The 19,663-nt window shown below is 46.1% G+C and overlaps 1 protein-coding gene across 3 annotated transcripts in view; it reads left to right on the forward strand.

Moving 5' to 3' along the window:
- Positions 1-19,663, forward strand: part of LOC147433518 (sec23/sec24 transport family protein) — a 102,431-nt gene that overhangs the window by 45,761 nt on the left and 37,007 nt on the right. For all 3 annotated transcript variants that reach the window (XM_086490197.1, XM_086490195.1, XM_086490196.1), the window contains exons 8-9: positions 41-122; positions 266-381. In XM_086490197.1, the coding sequence (XP_086346323.1) occupies positions 41-122; positions 266-381 (198 nt within the window). The remainder of the gene's footprint in view (positions 1-40; positions 123-265; positions 382-19,663) is intronic.

Below are 19,663 nucleotides of genomic sequence, written 5' to 3' on the forward strand. Positions count from 1 at the left end.
AATTCCTGTTGATCATTTGTGGGGGTCTTTTTTTTAACAGGTACCGGATGCTAAGTAGACCTTATGCATTTGGGTGTATTTACAAGCTACGAACATCTCCAGAGTTGAAAATTTCTCAATCTGTAAGTTATGGTTTGTTTGCTTTTTTGTGATCATTATCCTCTAAATGCGTCTGATTCAGATTCATGCTGTCACAATTTTTTATTCCTAATTTATTTGAATATCACTCACCTTATACTTTGGGAAATGTTTTGCGGTTTTGCAGTATGGTCACTTCTTTCCTGATCCACAGTACGAAAATGTGCAGCACATTATTTGTTGTGACGTACATGCAACTTATGCATATGATTTTGAATTTACAAGCTCATCTGGATTTGACAGGTTTTTAGTATCATCCATCCTTTCGTGTATCGTTTTCATGCTTGAAACTTGGTAACGTATTGTTGCAATAAAAAGAATAGTAAAGGTTACAGTCCTTTCCTGTTTAGAAGTTCAATTGTCGAAAAATGCTAGGGTTGTTACAGGAAAAAGGTCACTCGTATGTCCTTTTATTCTTCTTTTTAGCTTGAAGTTTGGTTCTCTGAATCAGCCATACGTAAAAAGATTCATTTCTCCTTTGGTCCTTGTTGGTGTTTCTGGCTATTTATCCTGCGATGATGTATATGGTTGTTAATTTTGCCAGTAGCATTGAGAGTTGTTGTACCCCTGCCAGTGATCCACATCATTTAGTATCTCTATATATATGGTTTTAGGATTCCATTAATGTGTACTTAATATTAATAATAGCATTCATGATACTAATGATATTATGCATGGGCAGAAGTCACAGGTTTACCGACCCGCTCAAGAAGCAACATCTACTAGCACATACATTTACTTTGCATCCTTTGTGTCGGATGGTAGCATCATGTTACTTTTTCAAATGGATGGCCTATGAGACAAATCTTAAATTCAGATGGTAGTATGCATAATATGCATGGGCAGATGTCACAGGTTTGCTGAAGAAAAATCTCCAGCACATACATTTGAAGTGCATCTTTTGTGTATGGTGACGTCAATGTTCTTTTTCAATGGATGGCCTGAGACACATCTCTCTCTCTCTCTCTCTCTCTCTCTCTCTCTCTCTCTCTCTCTCTCTCTCTCTACAAGGCGATACAACATGTTGGTATGGACAGATGACAGCATGGTTTCAACATGGATAGATTGCCTCCGTTTCAATACTCCCTGGATGCACCCTCCCTGTCTCTCACACGGACGAAGATCACCAGACTCATACGCCAAGATCTGATTCAGCTAGATACTAGGAGCACATGGATACAGGCGACACAGGAGTTGGGCACGAAGATGGCCTTCTACAGAGAGCATCTTCTCCAACTCACGAAGGACGGCTTTGTGACTAGGCCTGCATACATGGATACGCACTTATCTCATGGGATAAGATGCGCTATCGGGCAGATACGCACGTCCTCACATCAGCTCCAGATCGAGACTGGCCGATTTCGAGGGGTGCCAACAGGGGCCAGGATATGTCACCTATGTAGCTTAGAGCCAAAGAGAGAGCTGCACTACACATGTCATTACCCGGGTACTATGAGATACGCGGCCGCTTCCATTGCCTGTTTAGAGAAGGTTTCGGACCTTTTTCTAGAGTCATGAGATACAAGGATCAGAGATGTCTCTGATTGTTCCTACTAGAGCTGTGCAGACTTAGGGAGAGCTTGCTGAGGACATTACGGGAAAGCCAGTCTCAGAGACGAATCGCAGATTTTTTTACACCAGCCAAGGGAGAGCCAGAGGAGCAGTCATTACAACAAATCTCAGAGCCCACCCATACTAGAGGTATGTTGCTTGACCGAGCCACTGAGCTAGGCAGATCTAGACGCCCACGACCTCGGGGGGTCTCCCACCGCCGACGAAGTCTGCAACAGAAGATACAAATCACTCTAGCTCGACATGTAAGATGCCCAACCAGAGTGCTGACCATGGAAGAGGTTGATGATATCCAACAGCGACCGATGAGAGATTTCATCTAACCCCCCCCCCCCCCCCCCCCCCCCAACACACACACACACACCCCACGTATCTCGTCTCAATCCCGAATCAACTTCAGATTTATTTCCTTTCTCCTTAGTGTTTTAGTGTTCTAGTGTTAGTTTTTTGTAACTTTGTAATTTCCGTACTCAGACATGATATCAGATTCACCAATTGTAACTTTTTGGTCTCATAGGTCATTTTGGCCTTTTGAAGACGTTAATATAACATTTTATTTCATCTCTCTCTCTCTCTCTCTCTCTCTCTCTCTCTCTCTCTCTCTCTCTCTCTCTCAACTTTCTCTATAGCGCTTCCCCCCCAGGCCCCCTTTGCCGCATAACCCCCCCCCCCTCCCCCCCCCTTTTCTTTTTTGTGTCGTGGCCCCCGTCTGCAGAAAGTTCTTGGTTTTACAGTGATTTTTTTTGGAAATTCAGAAATGCAAGAAACAGAATCAGTGTTTCAGAAACAGTGCAAAAGAATCTCGTAAATATTCAGAATTGGAGAGACTGTATCTAAGTGTGGAATAAACATGTATGCATGATCTGGGAACACCTATTTGTAGACAAATGTGGAATAAGCATGTATGCATAATGTGGAAACACATATATACATAGTGCGGATTTCTCTCTCCGTCTCCCTCTCCTTTTGTGGTTCTTCAACATGAAGAAGCAAAATGGCAAGGATGACCCTCTGGAGGATGCCATTCAAAAATGCAAAGCAGAAATGTGTGAGACCATGAACAAGATTAACCGCAACCTACTGGGCACAATAAAGATACTAGAAGAATGTGTGTGGACCCAGGAAAGCACGATAAAGCACACTTGAGAATCGTATGACAGCCCAAGATGAGGAGATCGCGTTACTCAAGAAGGAGCTTGCAGAGTTGCAATCATGAAACACACTCGAAGAGGGTGAGTTTCAACCCTCAGTAGTTGAAGAACCCAACACAATGAAATAACAAGTGCGGACCATCAAAGTAGGCAAGGAGCAGCACAAAGAAATGATGACTTCGTGGGTGGATGTTATTACAAAGACCCAACAGAAAGCGGAGGAGGCTAAGAAATGGATCGAGACTGCCAAGAAAGGAAAGGACAAGGAAACAACCCCCACACCCACCATCATATTCTTGACACTCGAAGAGGAGAAAAGGAGACGTGTCAGTGCCTTACACATGAGGATTTGTGGCCTCAAAGACCGAGATAATGTTGATGAAGAGGTAAAAGAACTCTCGACTATGATGGGGATTAATGAGCCGACACATACGAGGGCTCGGAGAGTGGGCAATAAGAAAAGTGGAAGGTAGGGGGAAACCTCAAGGAAAGGGTACTTATCCTTCTGCATGGAATTGTAATGGGTCACTTCGTCTTGATGTAGGGGCATTTGACGACAGCTTTACGGGGAGAGACATCGTCTTTTACTCAGAGACACACTAGGCACCACGACAACATATGCCACATGTGACTGGATATAGGTGGGAGATAGCTTGTCGAGCAGAGACGAGATTAGAGCACATGGGCAGGGCAGAGGTCTAGAGGAGTAGGAGTCTTATTCAGTGAGGAGTTGCAGCCGCTTGTGCACATTGTTCGGAGAGATGATCAAGTTAGATACATGTGGGTGAGACTGAGGGTTGAGACAGGCAGATTCTTGTACATAGCTTTATGTTACTTTGCCCCTGGCCCATCAATGTAAGCCATTTAGAGGAGAGTCCTCTTGTGTCTGTATTAGACGAGGATACATGGAAATTTTCCAATGATGGTGACATCATTCTCTTGGGTGGGCATTAATGCCCTTACGAGAAATTGTCACGAGGACGTGGCAATTGCTAATTACTGTCACGAAGACGTGGCAACTCTAATCTTAGTTGGTTTCTTTCCGATGATTTTTATTAAATTTTTGGGACTCTTTTTAAGTCACAAATGGACGGACATTGTGTGGCCAGTGTGAAACTGTCGATGGCAGAGTGTTTTACCCCGAAATGGGAAGGCCTTGTCGCCACGAGCTGGTCGGGCCGACCGACAGTGGAATCCGAGCAGTAAAAGGGTGTCTAAGCTCAGTTCATAGTCAGTTAGGCCCCCTCGCTACACTTATAAGTCGGTGTGTACTAGGAATGAAGTCAAAAGAGGCTAAGTGGACACATGGGCGCCCAAATTGAGAGAGGAGAAGGGTGGACACACTCATGATATTCCTCGCCATCAACTCCCATCTCTCCATTATGCCTCCTACGATCTTGTCCCCTTCTCATTTTCCTGCCATACGCTACCTATTGTATTCATCTTTTGCAAGCAATCAACACACTCCATCTTGGTGCCATATTTTGTGTCGCTTTGGATACATCTCATTGTGAGTATGGTATATGCTTGTTCCTTGCCTTTTTTTCTGCTTATGTAAAGATGTGCGGATTCGCCACCATACACACACACTATCTCTCTCCCTCTCATATTCCTATCATCTTGCTACTTCCATCTTGAGGTGTGCGGATTCGCCACCTCTTGTATGATAAGTGAGCATACTCGCAAGTTTCTCCTACCTCATTATCTTCCTTACTAACATGCACGAGTAGCAAGCCCATTCTCACTCATTCACCACTCCTCTCACCTTATTCTCCGACCACCCCATTTCACATTTGGGCGTGGATCTTGAAATTGTTTTCCATGGCATGCTTCATTGTGTATATGTATGCGTCCTAGCCGCATATCTTGCTAGGTGGTGCCCCTATTGTGTATCCCCCATGATGAGGCCATTGTGCATAGTCTTGGTGTAGAGGCCACCGGGTCTATTTTTCACTTCTGCCTCTCACTGGAAATGACAATCATTTTATAAAATGAAGGGGGAAAACAAACTATATTCAAAGAAAGTATTATTATATTTCTTATGTTTAATCCATGAAGTTATTTTAGGTTTGTATAGTTGTATTAATCTATTTCTTTTTGCCAAGTACAAAGTTGAACAATATTTTTTGTATTGAAGGGTAAGATTTTTTTTAATAATATTTAGATATGTTTTTAATTGATAGTTCTAAGACTGTATGTTAGTTTGAAGTAGCTTTTTGAATGTATTGATCGAATATGAATTAGCATAACTGGTTTAACTATATTGAATATGTATTTTGTAAATGTACATCAATCGTAAAACTAGAAAGTGGAAGTCAAAAATTTTGTATACTGGAAATAAAGGTTTATTTCTTTCTACTTCCTATAAATGTAAACTTCAAGCTCCAGGTATAATATACTAATATATATTACACTTTGGACTGTAATAAAGCAAAATCAGGTGCAAGAAGAATGTTAATATTGAATTAGGAATGCCAAATACATTGTACTAAATTCTATTAGTACTAATTATATTATTGGAGATTATAGAAGTTATCTGGAAACGGCAATTACATTATCAACAAGCAAATTTTCAAGTCTGCTATATATTAAATCGGAAAGAAGCTACTATGAAACATGTAATTGTATATTTGAAAATTTACCTCTTCTATAATAATTTGTACACTGTTTCGAACATAAGTTCTGGAATACAAGTTGTCTAAATTTAGGCTACAACAATATTTACTTTGCTTTTTTGAAATGATTTTTAAGAAGGACAGGCTTGTCGATGATATTCTCATCACTATGTTCTATTGGTTCAAATCCTGGAGGAAATTCCTGAAGTGTTACCTTCTCTGGTTCATCTACGTCGATGTGTTTCTCATACACTGTTTATTCCGTCGAGTAGCCTCTGTGTGTGCTATTGAAAACCTTGCATCCATTTGAAGAGGATGATGTGTGCTAGCTTGGAATGAATGGGATTAGGAAAAGCTAAAGGTGTCAAAGCTTAAGCATTGAAGCATGGCTCATGGTTGGATTTGCATTCCATAGTCAAGAGTGTTGGTGTAGGCTCTCAACTTCTCAACAAGCTTAAAGAAGGAGATGGAGTTCCTCTACTTTCACCAAGTGAGAATACTTGAAAAAAATGAGTGTATGAGAAATGTATATCCCCCAAGAATGCCCCTTGCTTGCTTTGGGAGATCCCTCCTTTTTGCTCGAGTCTCAAGCTCATTGGACCCCTCTCCCCCTAGCCAATCATATGCACCATGCATTTCATGTATATGGGTAGTCTTTGGACAAGTGTCCTCCTTACCCCTTAGAAAGAGAGAGCTTGAAAATATCTAGATATTTGTTGAAATGAACTAGAAGCTCATTGGACCCCTCTTTAGCCCAGTCAATAGGATTCAAGCACACCATGTGGCTAAGCATAGGGAGAGTCTGACATGTGTCCATGTGCCCCTTGAGAAAGGGGGTGCCCTTTGGGTGAGTGAGAGGTTAAGTCGTCCTCCCGCGAAAGCGATGTCAAACTGCTGTATAAAAGACAAAGCCTTCGAAGCATTTGAGTATCTTGAAAAAGTATCAAACTTGATCGAGTGGCCACCTTCCTGCTATTATCTTCGAGAAAGTCATACTGGTTGGCTTTGTAAAAATTCTTCTTGTTCGCATAAAAGTTTCTGTTGTCAGAGTCTGAACTGTCCGTAGACGAGTCCTTTGTAGAAGTGTCACTCACTGGGCGAGACTTAGACTTCCTTGCCTTTTTCTTGCCCTTTCCGAAGCGTTGTTTCTTGCTTCGCTTTTTGCTTTTCCTGTCTTCTTCGCTTGAGTCTGAAGAGCTAGAAGAAATGCTAGAAGAAGAAGAAGAAGAACTGGGTAGGTCTTCAAACTTGACGCGCTTCTTCAATTTCTTTCCCTTGTCAAATGTCGACCGACGACCCAAATATCCCGGGAAGTCAGTGCCTTTCTTCTGCTTTTTGCCGTGCTTTTTGCCTTTCTTTTGCACGTCGAAAAGCTGAGCAATCTGTGCATCAACGACGTTCTCCAGTTCCTTCTCCGTATATTTCTTGGAGGCTGAAGGTTTCTTGAGAGCGGGTTTCGGGAGTGGTGTTGTGGTTCTTTGCCACTCCATCTGTACCTCTTCCAAAGAGGTCTGGTTCATATATTTTGCCATCTTCGGGTCCTTGGCAAAATTGAGCATCATCTTTGTTGCATCGCCAATCAATTGACAACACCCCATCTCTCTTTGCTCCGCCTGAGTAGGCCGAGGTGGGCCATACTCTCTGTTTGAATCTTCGTTGTGATCCCAGCCCGCATCTCCAGATGTAGAGGGAGTCGACAGATCATTGCCTGAAGCCATAGGTGCCGCGGGAAAAAAAAATTCGGGGATCGGATTTCCCGTAGAAGAGAAATCGGCTGTGCTCTGATACCACTGTAACATACTTGGACACTCCAAGTCAAGAATCAACCGCGACAGCACCAAATTCAAAACAAGTCACAGATCACAATAGATGTACACTGGCCCGGCGGAGTTCCGTGCCTAGAGATATTGGCCCCAAAGACTGGCGCCCCTTTCGGTATTTCTTTTTATATTAATCAGTTCAAAGTACAAGAGAGTGGGTCGGGATTCACTCTCAGACTCTGTGTCCAGATGCTCTGAGAAGTGAAGCCCTCACCACTTATTTAAAGATACAAGGGATGCCCAAAAGCAGAGCCCCAAAAGCTTCAAATCAAAAGCAATTGCTCTCTCTCTCTCACAAAGAGTCAAAACTTGAAAGCAAAAGCATTCTCTCTCTCTTTCTCATTAGGTAGAGAAAAAGCAAAATTTGCGTCGCTCATCTTTCTATAAAAAATAAGCCTCTGCGATTTCCGAAAATTAGGGTTTTTGGCAGAAATTAGGTTTGCAGGAATTTTAGGGTTCTGGCAAAAATTAGGGTTTCTGTTTCTGTTGTCCGCCACGTCATCACTTTGTGACAATCTTGTGCATTTTCGGGGAAAGAAAACAGAGAATTCAGTGTGTTGTAGATTATCGCCAGGTTTGGGAAAGTGCCTGTATGCATCGGGAAAGTCATGCAATGCGTGGGGATTTTGTCTGTGAAGTTTCCTAGTATGATTATGCTACCGAAATCGGGCTAGAATTGGTCTTTTTCAGCCCGGATTATGTGGGACAGCTCGTAGGAAATCGTAGGTTTTATTCCCTTTTTTATAAGAATAAAGAAATACCAAAAGAGGTGCCAGTCTTTGGGGCCAACAAGTTGTCGACGTCTGCTTGGTAGCGCTCTAGCTTCCAAGCCGTGCGTGCGTGCGTGTGTGTGTGTGTGTGAAGTGTTAATTCCAGCAATAGTTTTTTATTTGCAAAGTTTCACTGTGTCCTAAAGTCTAAAGTAAAGTTTTGGGTGAAAGCCAAAGTGTACGCCCTACGGGCCGGTTTCATGGTTTCCTCAAGAAGTGAGCCTTGGTTCGTTTTCGGTGAATACACAGAGTACAGGAACGTGGGATTACACTATGGCCGACAATGGGAAAGGCATTATGGAAGAGGGTTTCTCTTCGCAAGACAGGCATGCAATTCCTACAGTGTTCGAGGTTGGCGAGAGTTTATGGTTACCCCTATCTGTATCTTTTGTTGATGTGAATGCTCCATCAATGCAGGGCTTTATGATTGGGCAACTTGAAGATGATGCATTTAGGACTCTGTTGATTGCCGTTGTGAATGTTTTCACTCGATTGGTGCAGAACCCAAGGTTTATGGAGTTTTTGCAAGCACCACCAGTGCCACAGCAACCAAGGCAACTCACACAGCCAGTAGAGCCCGTTGAGGCTCAAGCCCAGGCGTCCCAGCAGGATAGGGAGCACTTGCATGTTGCCGAGTCTGTTGGGGCTCCAAGACAGGTTCATTCCGTCCATGAACACGTCGTTAGGACGCCAATTCCACAGGTTTTTCCACTTCACCCCGCCACCTTTCAAAGTCCACATGCTGCATTCAATGGATAGGGAACTAGTTTCCAAGCAATGCATTAGCTTTTCCACCACCCACGGTACATCTTACCCACTGTACATCCTACCCACGGTACATCCTGGGTATTTCGGGGGTGGATTTGTGTTTCAAAGTATGGCTGGTTATGCCCCTGGAAACCATCAATATATGCCAGGAACAATGTTTGGGGGTATGCAGGCATGATGCCAAATCCCATGTATGGTAATATCTGCATGCAACAAGGCTTTCAGAGCAATCAGGGCCAGTTTAGGGTGCCACATGGCAATTTTGGCATGGCTGGTTTTTCTGGACAGCAGCCAGATATGGCACTTATGACTCAAAATGTCAATGGCCAAGGAATGCCGATGATCCCTGCTACAGTGCCAGTGTTGTAGACTACAGTGCCAGTGTTGTAGACAATTCCTTGTGACAATTTGGGGGCATTGGAAAAGCCGAAAGCCTACAAAGAAGATGGTGCGACTGTAAAGTTTGGCACTTTCAGGAGCTTTGAGGATAAGGAAAAGGCTCTTGCTTTCCTACAGCAGTTTGATACAAGTTATGCAGGGGGGAATTTTACAGAGGCCTCTAAGGTCAGGAAAGCTGCCACTTTCTTGAAAGACAATGCGCTTACATGGTGGACGACCCTATTGATGCAAGGACAAACACCCGCTACATGGGTATACTTCAAGCAAATGTTTGCATCTGCGTGGCTGTCAAATGAATTTGAAGCCGATGTCATGACGGATTGACACCAACTCACTGCGGCTACTTGCAAGACCCTATAGGAGTACAATCGAAGGTTTTGTAAAGCCTTGCTCTTAGTAACCTGCTACAGTTTCGTGCCATTGACAGAGTAGATTGAGAAGTATTGTTGTGGGCTGCCCAAAGGGCTTTGAGATTTTTGTACAAAAAATAGAGTGGCTACCCTCACTCAACTTATGGAAGTTACCAACACTGGTCTTGCCTTGTTGAAGGGAGAGGACAGTGGGTTTCCGGGCAATGTGAAAGGTAAAAATTCAGTAAAGAAGCCCTTTTGTGAAAACGGCTCTTTTAGTGTTAGAAGGGTTAGAAAAGGTCAACAAGGACAACGATTTAACCGAGAGTTCTGGAGTGCAGGCAAAGAAACAGAAAAGGAAGCCTTTTGTGCGTAAGTTGCTCGAGGAAAAGAAGGTCTCGATGGCTGAGAATAATGCTTTATATGCGAGCAGCTTGGTCACTTTGCTTCAGATTGTCCACAAAGGAAAAGACTAGCTGACTCAGATAATAAAGAGGACAAGAAAGGAAAGAAGCCCAAGCCCACGGCAGGTTTAGTGCCAGACATGGTGGGTGACAAGCCAAGCACAGATGCTAGCGAGTTATGCAGAGCATGGCATAAAGTAGGAGACCAGACGACACTTATTTTCTTTGATTCAGGTGCCAAAGTGAACTTCATCTCACCACAGCTGCTATGAAGCTGCGCATCAGAGCTGAAGAGATGGGGTACACGGTAGAGGCAGGGTTGGCATGTCTTGGCCACTCACAGTGTGTTACTCCCATCATTGGAAAGCTACATTTTCATATTTAGTCGTATGTGGGCACAGAAGAGTTCTATATCATGCCATTGGAAGGGTGCGATGCGCTGTTGGGAATCCCCTGGATGTTTGGAATACATGGCGTGCTGGGTGTCTTCGACAAAAAGATCACCCTTCAGCATAGGGGCAAAACCCATGTTTTGGATGTAAAGCTTAAAGGGGAGTCTGTCCCTATTGTATCTGCTTCAGCTATCACTTCTGTAATTAAAAATCATGTTTATGCGTACTTGATTTTTGTACGTGATGTTTTAGATAATTGTTAGTCAAATTTATCCATGTTAAAAAAAAAGGTTACTATTTTTGCAAGAGTTTAATGACTGTTTTTCTGATTCATTACTGTCACAATTGCCGCCGGAGAGGCCTCTAGACCATGCGATAGATTTGGTGCCAGGGTGTACCCCACCCAACAGACCTCCCTGCCGGGTTAGTGCGGCTCGGCAAAAAGAGATTATGGGCCAGGTTGAGGAGCTTTTAGAGAGCTTTTAGAGAAGGGGCTGATTCAGCCTAGTTCTTCACCTTTTTACTCCCCAGTGCTTTTAGTGCAGAAGAAGGATGGCTCTTGGCGCATGTATATTGAGTACCGTGCGTTGAACAAGAATATCATCAAGAACATGTTTCCTATCCCAAGGATTGATGATATTCTTGACCGTTTAGAGGGTGCTGCAATTTTTAGCAGGATAGACCTTAAGAGTGGGTACCTTTAGATTCGTACAAGGCCAGAGGATGTGCACAAGATTGCGTTTAGGATGACATTTGGTCTTTATGAGTTGTTAGTGATGCCATTCGGTCTTACAAATGCTCCTGCTACGTTCAATAGGATGATGGACCTGATTTTCTGCTCGCATCAAAAGTTTGTTGGCACATTCTTTGATGACATGGTAGTCTATTTGAAGAATGAAGAGAAGCATGGGCGTCACTTGACTATTGTGTTCGAAGAGCTCCGCAGTCACATAGTGTCAAAGGATGGTGTCCGAATGGATCCCGTTAAGGTTGAAGCTATTAAGACACGGCCAGACCTGAAGATTGTGCATGATGTCCGAAGCTTCTTGAAATTGTGCTCATACTATAGAAGGTTTATCAGGAATTTTGCAGAGAAAGAGGTCACTTTTAGATGGACCCAAAATGATATTTCAGCTTTCAGTCTGTTAAAGGAAAAGTTGACTTCAGATCCCGTGATTGTTTTACCTGATCTTAGGAAGTCATTTGTGGTCCAGTGTGACGCGTGTGGCAACAACATTGGAGCAGTGCTAATGCAACATGGTCGGGTAGTAGCTTATGAGAGTAGAATCTTGCAAGGGCCAGAAAAGACTATGCAAATCTATGAGGAAGAGTTATTGTTCGTGATTCATGCGCTGTCTAGCTGGAAGCACCACTTGTTAGGTGTTGATTTTGTTGTCCAGACAGATCATCAGACCTTGCAATACTTCTTGACGCAGTCAAAGTTATCCAAAAAGCATATGCGATGGGCAAACATTCTTTCTATGTTCCACTTCCAGATTATGCATGTGGAAGGCAAGAAGAATGTGGTGGTTGATGCGCTATCAAGGAAGCCACAAATTTTAGCTGTGTCAATTTCTTATCATCATGAGCTTGAAGGAACAGTATGCTATTGATGAGGAATTTGCAAGTATCTTTGAACAATTGCAAGATGGGCAATGCCATGAGCACTACCTCCTCAAGGATGGTTTTATGGTGATGCATGGTAGACTATGTGTCACTAGGCCATTGCGACATAAGGTTATGGTAGAAAGCCATGTCCCACCGTATGCAGGGCATCGTGGCCAACTGCTGTAGGTCGGTGTGCAACCAGCCACTGGAACAAATTGACTCGCCTCGGCTGTCTGGAGTCCCACAACCTCTCCCAAAAAGCTGCCAAGAACTCAGCTGTGAGACCCTCCTCCTGCCAATGAGGTGTTGCAGCAGGATGAGCCTCTCTCTGCACCACACGGATCCTCTGAAAACAGCACTCTGCCACCTGTGGGGCCTCTACTGCAACTCGGTGTAAGCGTCCCTCACCTTGTAGCTCGAAAAACAGGGAGGGTGTAGTCTCTGAGCAAGCCCGAACTGAGATGAGAACCTCCAGTCGCGTGAAGGCCCCCATCCATCTGGGCATTGCTGACTCGAGAGGTGTGAGCCACTCAGGTGGTTCTGCCTCTGAGATGTCTTGACACATGCTTTGCACCCCTCTCATGCCCTGTAGCTGAATGCCTTGAAGCTCCTCTAACAAGCCTCAAAATTGTAGCCAGTCACCTAAAGTGCGTGCTGGACCCTCTACCATGGAACCCCAGGAAACATGAGGCCGACTACCAACCAAGTGGCCTCTCTGGGTGCTAACCATGGGGTTCCAAACAAGGGGCTGTCTTAGGCGCTCCTCCGTGCAAGTAGGCTGACTGACGCTGCTCCAGGCCTCTCCGCAGTTGCTCCCAAGATTGGAGCAGACTCACAGCGAAGCGGTCCTCGAGTCTCCTACTCAAGCCAACTCTGCGCATCTCTGTGAAAATCCATCTAGTCGAGGGTCGCCAGGGGCCTCCAGCCTGAGGCACCCTAGTACTAAACCGCTGAAGCAAGAACTCCTTCCAGGGCTCCTCTCCTGGAAGAAGTCCTCTAACCATAAACTTCCCAAGAAGGGCTCTGCTCTTCTGTGCTGGGTCTATGATCCCCAATCCTCCCTGAGAACAAGAAAGAATGATGACCTGCCATGCCACTTTGGCCCCGGCAATTTGAGTGTCACACCCTGACCAAAGGAAGTTCTTGATCAGCCTCTCTACCTGGCTGATACAAGAACTCGAAAAGATCCAACAAGAAGTGATGTACCACATAGTAGCCAACAACAACTGGTTGGCCACTATAACTCTGCTTGCCAGAGAAAGTCGTGCGGAGCTCCAATGTAACAACTTCCTCCTCATAGACAGGAGAAGGGGAGCAATTTGCTGCTCGAGAGACAAGTCCAAACCAACCTGACATCCCAAGTACCGAACTGCAGTCCCTAGGGGAATCCACCTGAAACCCTCACCTTGCATCCAATCAGGCGTAGGAGCACTATCAACCGAGAAAGCCATTTTCTTTCTCCAGTTGATAAGTGTTCCTGATGCACAACAAAAAGTCTCCAGAGCCTGCTCACACCTGTGAAGGTTGGCCTCCTGGCCATCCAAGTACAAGGTTGAGTCATATGCAAACTCAGCGTCCAGTAGCTCATCTCCGTGAATAGGGAGCGCTAAGTCACGTAAACGAACCTGCTGTGAAACGAAAAACCTGCTCATGACCTCAACATAGAACAGAAAGAGAAAGGGGGCAAGAGGGAAGCCTTGTTTGACCGAACGTGTTCTGTACTAGAAGAGGGGGTTGCAAGAAAGGCTGTCCCTCTCTCGCCAAGCGAGTCGTGGCAAAGGCGCTGCCAAGAGATCTCCTAGCAGCTGAGGAGAGCCCTGCCCCCCTTGGACAGTTGTGGGACTGGAGCGGGAGGAGGTGAGGGAGCAGGGGGGCGAGGGGGATCGGCAAAGGTGGGAGGGCGAGATGGAGAGGCAGAGGGAGGAGGAGGACTCGGGGGTGTGGGGGGGTGTGGTGGAAGAGAGGGGCAACTCGGGGGGGGGGGGGGGGGGGGGGGGGGGGGTTGTCGAGGGTGAGGCTGAGGTGGGGGCTGGAGCAGGGACCTCGTCCTGCTGAAGAGGGTCAAAACAGTTTCTCGTGAGCTCCGCTACTGCTGGGCAGGAGCCTGAGGACCACTCTGAGTGCCCGGCTGGCGCGGTGGCCCCTACCGACGTCGACCACGAACTTGCTGCCAACGCTCCTCCGCTTGAGCCCTGGGCTCGGAGGGTGGCTCTGCCTGTGTGCTCTGTGATTCTGCCTGCTGCTGGCCAGCCCTTGAGGGTTGGGGTTGGGCCTGCGGTGTAGGTCGGGGTCTCCTCTGTGGACAGGCCTTCACAAGATGGCCCATCTGTCGACAAATGAAACAGTGATTCGGGAGGCCCGAATACTCCACGCTTTGTCGGAACCAACCCCCACTCACCCGAGGAAGTAGTATGACCTCGGGAGAGTGTGGGTGTCCCTAACCAGAACTCATACTGAGGGAATGCCGGCCGCCTTGGTAGCTACTGAGGCTGCCGTGTGAGGTGTCTCCATGAAAGTCCCAATCTCTGAGCCTATACAAGACAAAAGTGGTAGGTACTCCCTCCTCAAACCAGGAAAGCGGATGGAGATGGGAAGGTCTGCCTCCTCTACCAGAACATCCGAAGCTGGGTCAAAACCATGTCTCCACTGTCCAAAGTGGGCTCGAATTGCTCGGATGGTCAAGGGGCTCATCTCGGAGGTCTCTCTATTTGATAGTGGCCGTGTCCGAGGAACTGAACGTCTAAGATCTTGCCCACCTCTGCAAGAAGGTGGGCCTGTAGAAGATCACGCAGCTTTTCTTTGCTGGGTCTGGTGCCGAGAATCTTGCAGATGACGGAAGTCGCCTGCAGGCGTTGCACCTCTACGGCTAGGCTCGCTTGCTCGATCGGTGAGAGAGCAAGTCGAATGGTGGGCTCAGCGAGGTTGGACGAAAGGACTTCATTGGAGTCCCTCTGTGGCGCAGCTTGAGCCTCCATTTGTGTCTGTTGCTGTGAAGAAGAGGCGGAGAAGCGTCAACAAATGAGGAAACTCCTGCTGGACCGAGCACGTCGAGGGTGCTGGCGAGGCCCGACAGGCAGGAAAGGAGAGGCGAAGGGCTAAGGGTATTGTGCAGGCGGGCGGGGCAGTGGGCAGATAGGCGGATAGGGCAGCGGCGGGCAGCGGGTAGGGTGACAAGCGGGGTTGGGCAACGGGCAGCAGGTGGGGCAGGGGGTAGAGGGTGGGGGACTACGCGCAGCAGGTGAGGCCAGAAGGACAGCACGAGGGCAAGGGGGCAGCAATGGCAAGAGGGGGGGTGTGGCAGCAACAGCGAGCGCCTTCGACTCTCAACCATACAGAAGCTTCTATCCTCACTCGAGCAGATTTTGGCACATAAAGAAAGAAAAGTTAAGAGATAGGTTGCAAGACTCTATTTGGTCAAGTTCAACAAATATCCACGTATGGATGCAAAGTGGATGGAAGAGCTTGAACTGTTAGAGTCACCAAATGTATTGCATCTTTACCTTGAGGCGTGTGGGTTTCAGCTTACGTATGCCTCAACCCAACGTGTGCAAAGGATGGGTAATGATGGAGCTAGCACATTAAATCTACATACTGATTCAATGCAATAGAAGTGTGCATCGTTCTTCAAGTGTTAAAGGTATTATGCTCACTTCTATCATAGATGGAAATGACAAAAGTCTAAGGGTCTCATTAAGTCATTTGTATCTATGTGTTATGACCTTTCTTGCGGGTACATGCGATGATAAAAGCGTGCTAACAACACAAGATCATCAATGGCATTCATATATGGCATGCAATCGAGGACTTTTGCGATTTCGAGAGGGGGGTTTGTCTCAAGAATGTGGCAACTGCTGTCATGAGGACGTGGCAAACTTGAGTTGTTGGTTTCTTTCCGATGATTTCTGATTAATTTTTGGGACCCTCTTTTTGAAGTTGCAAATGGCCGCACATTGTATGGCCAATGTGAAACGGCAGACGGTCGGAGTTGCACCCGCAGTCGAGAAGGGCAAGTCACCACGAGTTGGTCGGGCCAATCGGCATTGGAATCCGAGTAGTAAAAGGGTGTCTAGGCTCAGTTCAAAGTCATTTAGGCCCCTCGCAACACTTATAAGTTGGTTGGTACTAGAAAATTAACTCAAAAGAGGCAAACTGGACACTTGGCGGCTTCAGATGCAATTGCCAGAAGCATCAGCAAGAGGGGGCGCCCATTTTAGGGGAAGGGGCTGATTTCAGCCCTTAAGTGTGTCCTACTGTGTGTGTGAGAGTGGGTGCGGGTGCTCACAGCTTCAATGGGAAGCTTGCCTTCTCCCTTGCTCTATGTAGCGCGACGATTTGCTCTCGTGCATCTCTCTCCCCCCTTTGCACATATGGTAATGCCCCACTAGTTGGGCTTCTCAGATGACCATGTACAATTCTGGGGGTTTATGTGTGTTTGCCAAGGCAAGAGCCTTCTGTACAGGAACCGGATTAGCTAATTGCTAATCCTCTTCAGCTACGCACAGTTCCATCGCGAACGAATGCGAAAACGGAGTTTTCTCGCATAAAAAATCGTCCGATTTGAAAGGGAACTGTCCTATCACGTGCGCGAGCACCTGAGAGACGTTGGTGTGCTTGCTCCGCTCGAAACGGTCCAAAACAAAGATTTACAACCTGCTGTGTTTTTCTGGAGGTTTAGGGTTTCGCACCTAAACTGCAGGGAATCGCCAGGGGAGCCTCGGAAAGGCCTTGGGATGCGTGTACAGGGGAGTAGGCACCTAACAATGGCAAAACAGAAAATTACAGCATGCTGAAATTGACGTGCAGGTCACTGGAAAGCTTCCATACCGCAAGGGAAAGTGTCCTTGACGTGTACTTTTGACCTACAGGGATTTTTGCGCCGGTATGTTGCCAAATTTGGGTCAAAAACCTACAATTATCGCAATGGACAGGTTTGGATAGCTTGGTGAGGGTTAGGTGCAAGCGTTCCGATCGTTTATTTGCCTGGGGAGCCTCGGGAAGGCATTGGGTGCTTGTACAGGACAATTAGAGAGATTTCCCGTGAGGAATCTCGTCTAATTCAAGGGGCAAGTGACCCTACAAGTGGAGAGCTCGAGGGCTATCCATAGAAGTGATCGGCACGCAGATCAGAGTGCAAAACGGAGAATTCAGCGAGCTATAATTTCTCGTCAGGTCTGTAAAGTGCTCTAAAGTGCGTGGAAAGTCAACGTGTACTTGGGATTTTGTCTGTGGAGACTTCTACTGTGGTTATGTTGTCGAAATCGGGTTAGAGCAAAGGAATTTCAGCTTGATAAAAGTGTGACAGCTTGTAGAAGTTTACAGGTTTTTCTCAAGTTTAATAAGAATAAAGAAAGACCGAAAGGGATGCCGATCGTTGGGGCCAACTGGTAGAGTCTGCTTGGTAGCACTCTAGCTTCCAAGCCGTTTAATATCTTGAAGTTTTGAATTCCAGTCACAGGCTTATTCTTGAAGTTCTTTTGTGTCCTATAATTATAAAGTAAAGAATCGGGTGAAAGCTTACGTCTACCGTTTCCGTTGCCGGGAGCGAATCACTTTTTCCTCAAGAAGTGAGCCGCGGTTGGTTTTTGAGCAAAGACACAAAGCACAAGAACTTGGAATTACACTATGGCTGATAGGACGGATGACACCGGGGAAGAGGGTTCCTCTTCACATGACAGACAGGAAATTCCGCACGTTCCTATATAACCTTTTCATTGCCATGCCAAAAAGTGGTCAAATTCGGACTGATTTTTTGCCGCGTTTTGAGGGTTTGCAAGTATGAACCAAGATGAGATAGGGAGAGGTCTCACGGTGGTGGACTGGCCACTAAATCTTTGCGGGAGTGATGTGGGTCTTCCAGATGGCACGCTGCTTGCCGATTCTCTGAGGCGATTACGTGGGTTCTTTGACACATTGGTAAATCATGTTGAAATTTGAGGTTACTTGGTCGTGGGTAGTACGCTACAGTGTTGTGGAATTATGCTCGTTTTCAGAGGCAAGAGCCTCTTGCACAGGTAAAAGTTAAGGGACAGGTTGCAAGATGCTATTTGGTGAAGTTCAAGAACTATTCACCTATGGATGCAAAGTGGATGGAAGAGCTTGAACCGTCAGAGTCACAAAATTTGTGGCAGCATTACCTTGAGGCCTTTGGGTTACAACCTATGTATGCCCCAACCCAATGTCTGTAAAGGAGGGGTAAGGATAGAACTAGCACATCAAATGTACTCATGGATTCAGTGCAATAGCATTGTACATTGTTTGACAAAAGTATGAAGGTCTCATTAAGTCATTTTGTACACATGTTTTGAGAGTGTTTCTTGCGGATACATGCGATGATAAAAGGGTGCTTACCACACTAAATCATCTATGGCATGTTTATATGGTACGCAATCGAGGACGTTTGCGATTTTAAGAGGGTGGTATGTCACGAGGACGTGGCAATTGCTAACTTGAGTTGTTGGTTTCTTTTCGATGATTTTTGTTTAATTTTTGGGATCCTCTTTTTCAAGTTGCAAATGGCCAGACATTGTATTTCCAGTGTGAAACAGTAGATGGTCGAGAGTTGCACCCTAGTCGGGAAGGGCAGGTTACCACGAGGTGGTCGGGCCAATCGGCATTGGAATCCGAGTAGTAAAAGGGTGTCTAGGCTCATTTCAAAGTCATTTAGGCCCCTCGCGACACTTATAAGTTGGTGGGTACTAGGAAATCAACTCAAAAGAGCGGCTCTAGATGCAATTGCAAGAAGCATCAGCAAGAGGGGGTGCCCATTTCAAGAGAGGGGGCGGATTTCAGCCCATAAGTGTGTGCTACAGTGTGTGTGAGTAGTGGGTGCAGGTGCTTTAATGGAAAGCTTTCCTTCTCCCTTGCTCTATATAGCGCTACGATTTTCTCTCGCGCATCTCTCTCTCCCCTTTTGCACATATGGTAATGCCCCACTAGTTGGGCTTCTCAGATGACCATGTAGAATTCTGGGGTTTTATGCGCGTTTGCCAAGGCAAGAGCCTTCTGTACAGGAACCGGATTAGCTAATTCTAATTCCCTTCAGGTACGCACAATTCCATCGCGAAGGAATGCGAAAACGGAGAGTTTTCTCACATGAAAACTCGTCCGATTTGAAAGGGACCTGTCCCATAGCACGTGAGATACGCGTAGGTGTGCTTGCTCCGCTCGAAACGGTTCAAATCAGAGAATTACAGCCTGCTGTGTTTTTCTGCAAGTTTAGGGTTTCGCACCTAAACGGCAGGGAATTGCCAGGGGAGCTTCGGAAAGGCCTTGGGATGCGTGTACAGGGGAGTAGGCACCTAACAATGGCAAAACAGAAAATTACAGCATGCTGAAATTGACGTGCAGGTCACTGGAAAGCTTCCATACCGCAAGGGAAAGTGTCCTTGACATGTACTTTTGACCTACAGGGATTTTTGCGCCGGTATGTTGCCAAATTTGGGTCAAAAACCTACAATTATAGCAATGGACAGGTTTGGATAGCTTGGTGAGGGTTAGGTGCAAGCGTTCTGATCGTTTATTTGCCAGGGGAGCCTCGGGAAAGCATTGGGTGCTTGTACAGGACAATTTAGAGAGATTTCCCACGAGGAATCTCGTCTAATTCAAGGGGCAAGTGACCCTACAGGTGGGAGAGCTGGAGGGCTATCCACAGAAGTGATCGGTGCGCAGATCGGAGC

The sequence above is a fragment of the Adiantum capillus-veneris genome, chromosome 19, assembly GCF_014529385.1.
Source record: "Adiantum capillus-veneris isolate H3 chromosome 19, ASM1452938v2, whole genome shotgun sequence".
In the NCBI taxonomy this organism is placed as follows: Eukaryota; Viridiplantae; Streptophyta; class Polypodiopsida; order Polypodiales; family Pteridaceae; genus Adiantum; species Adiantum capillus-veneris.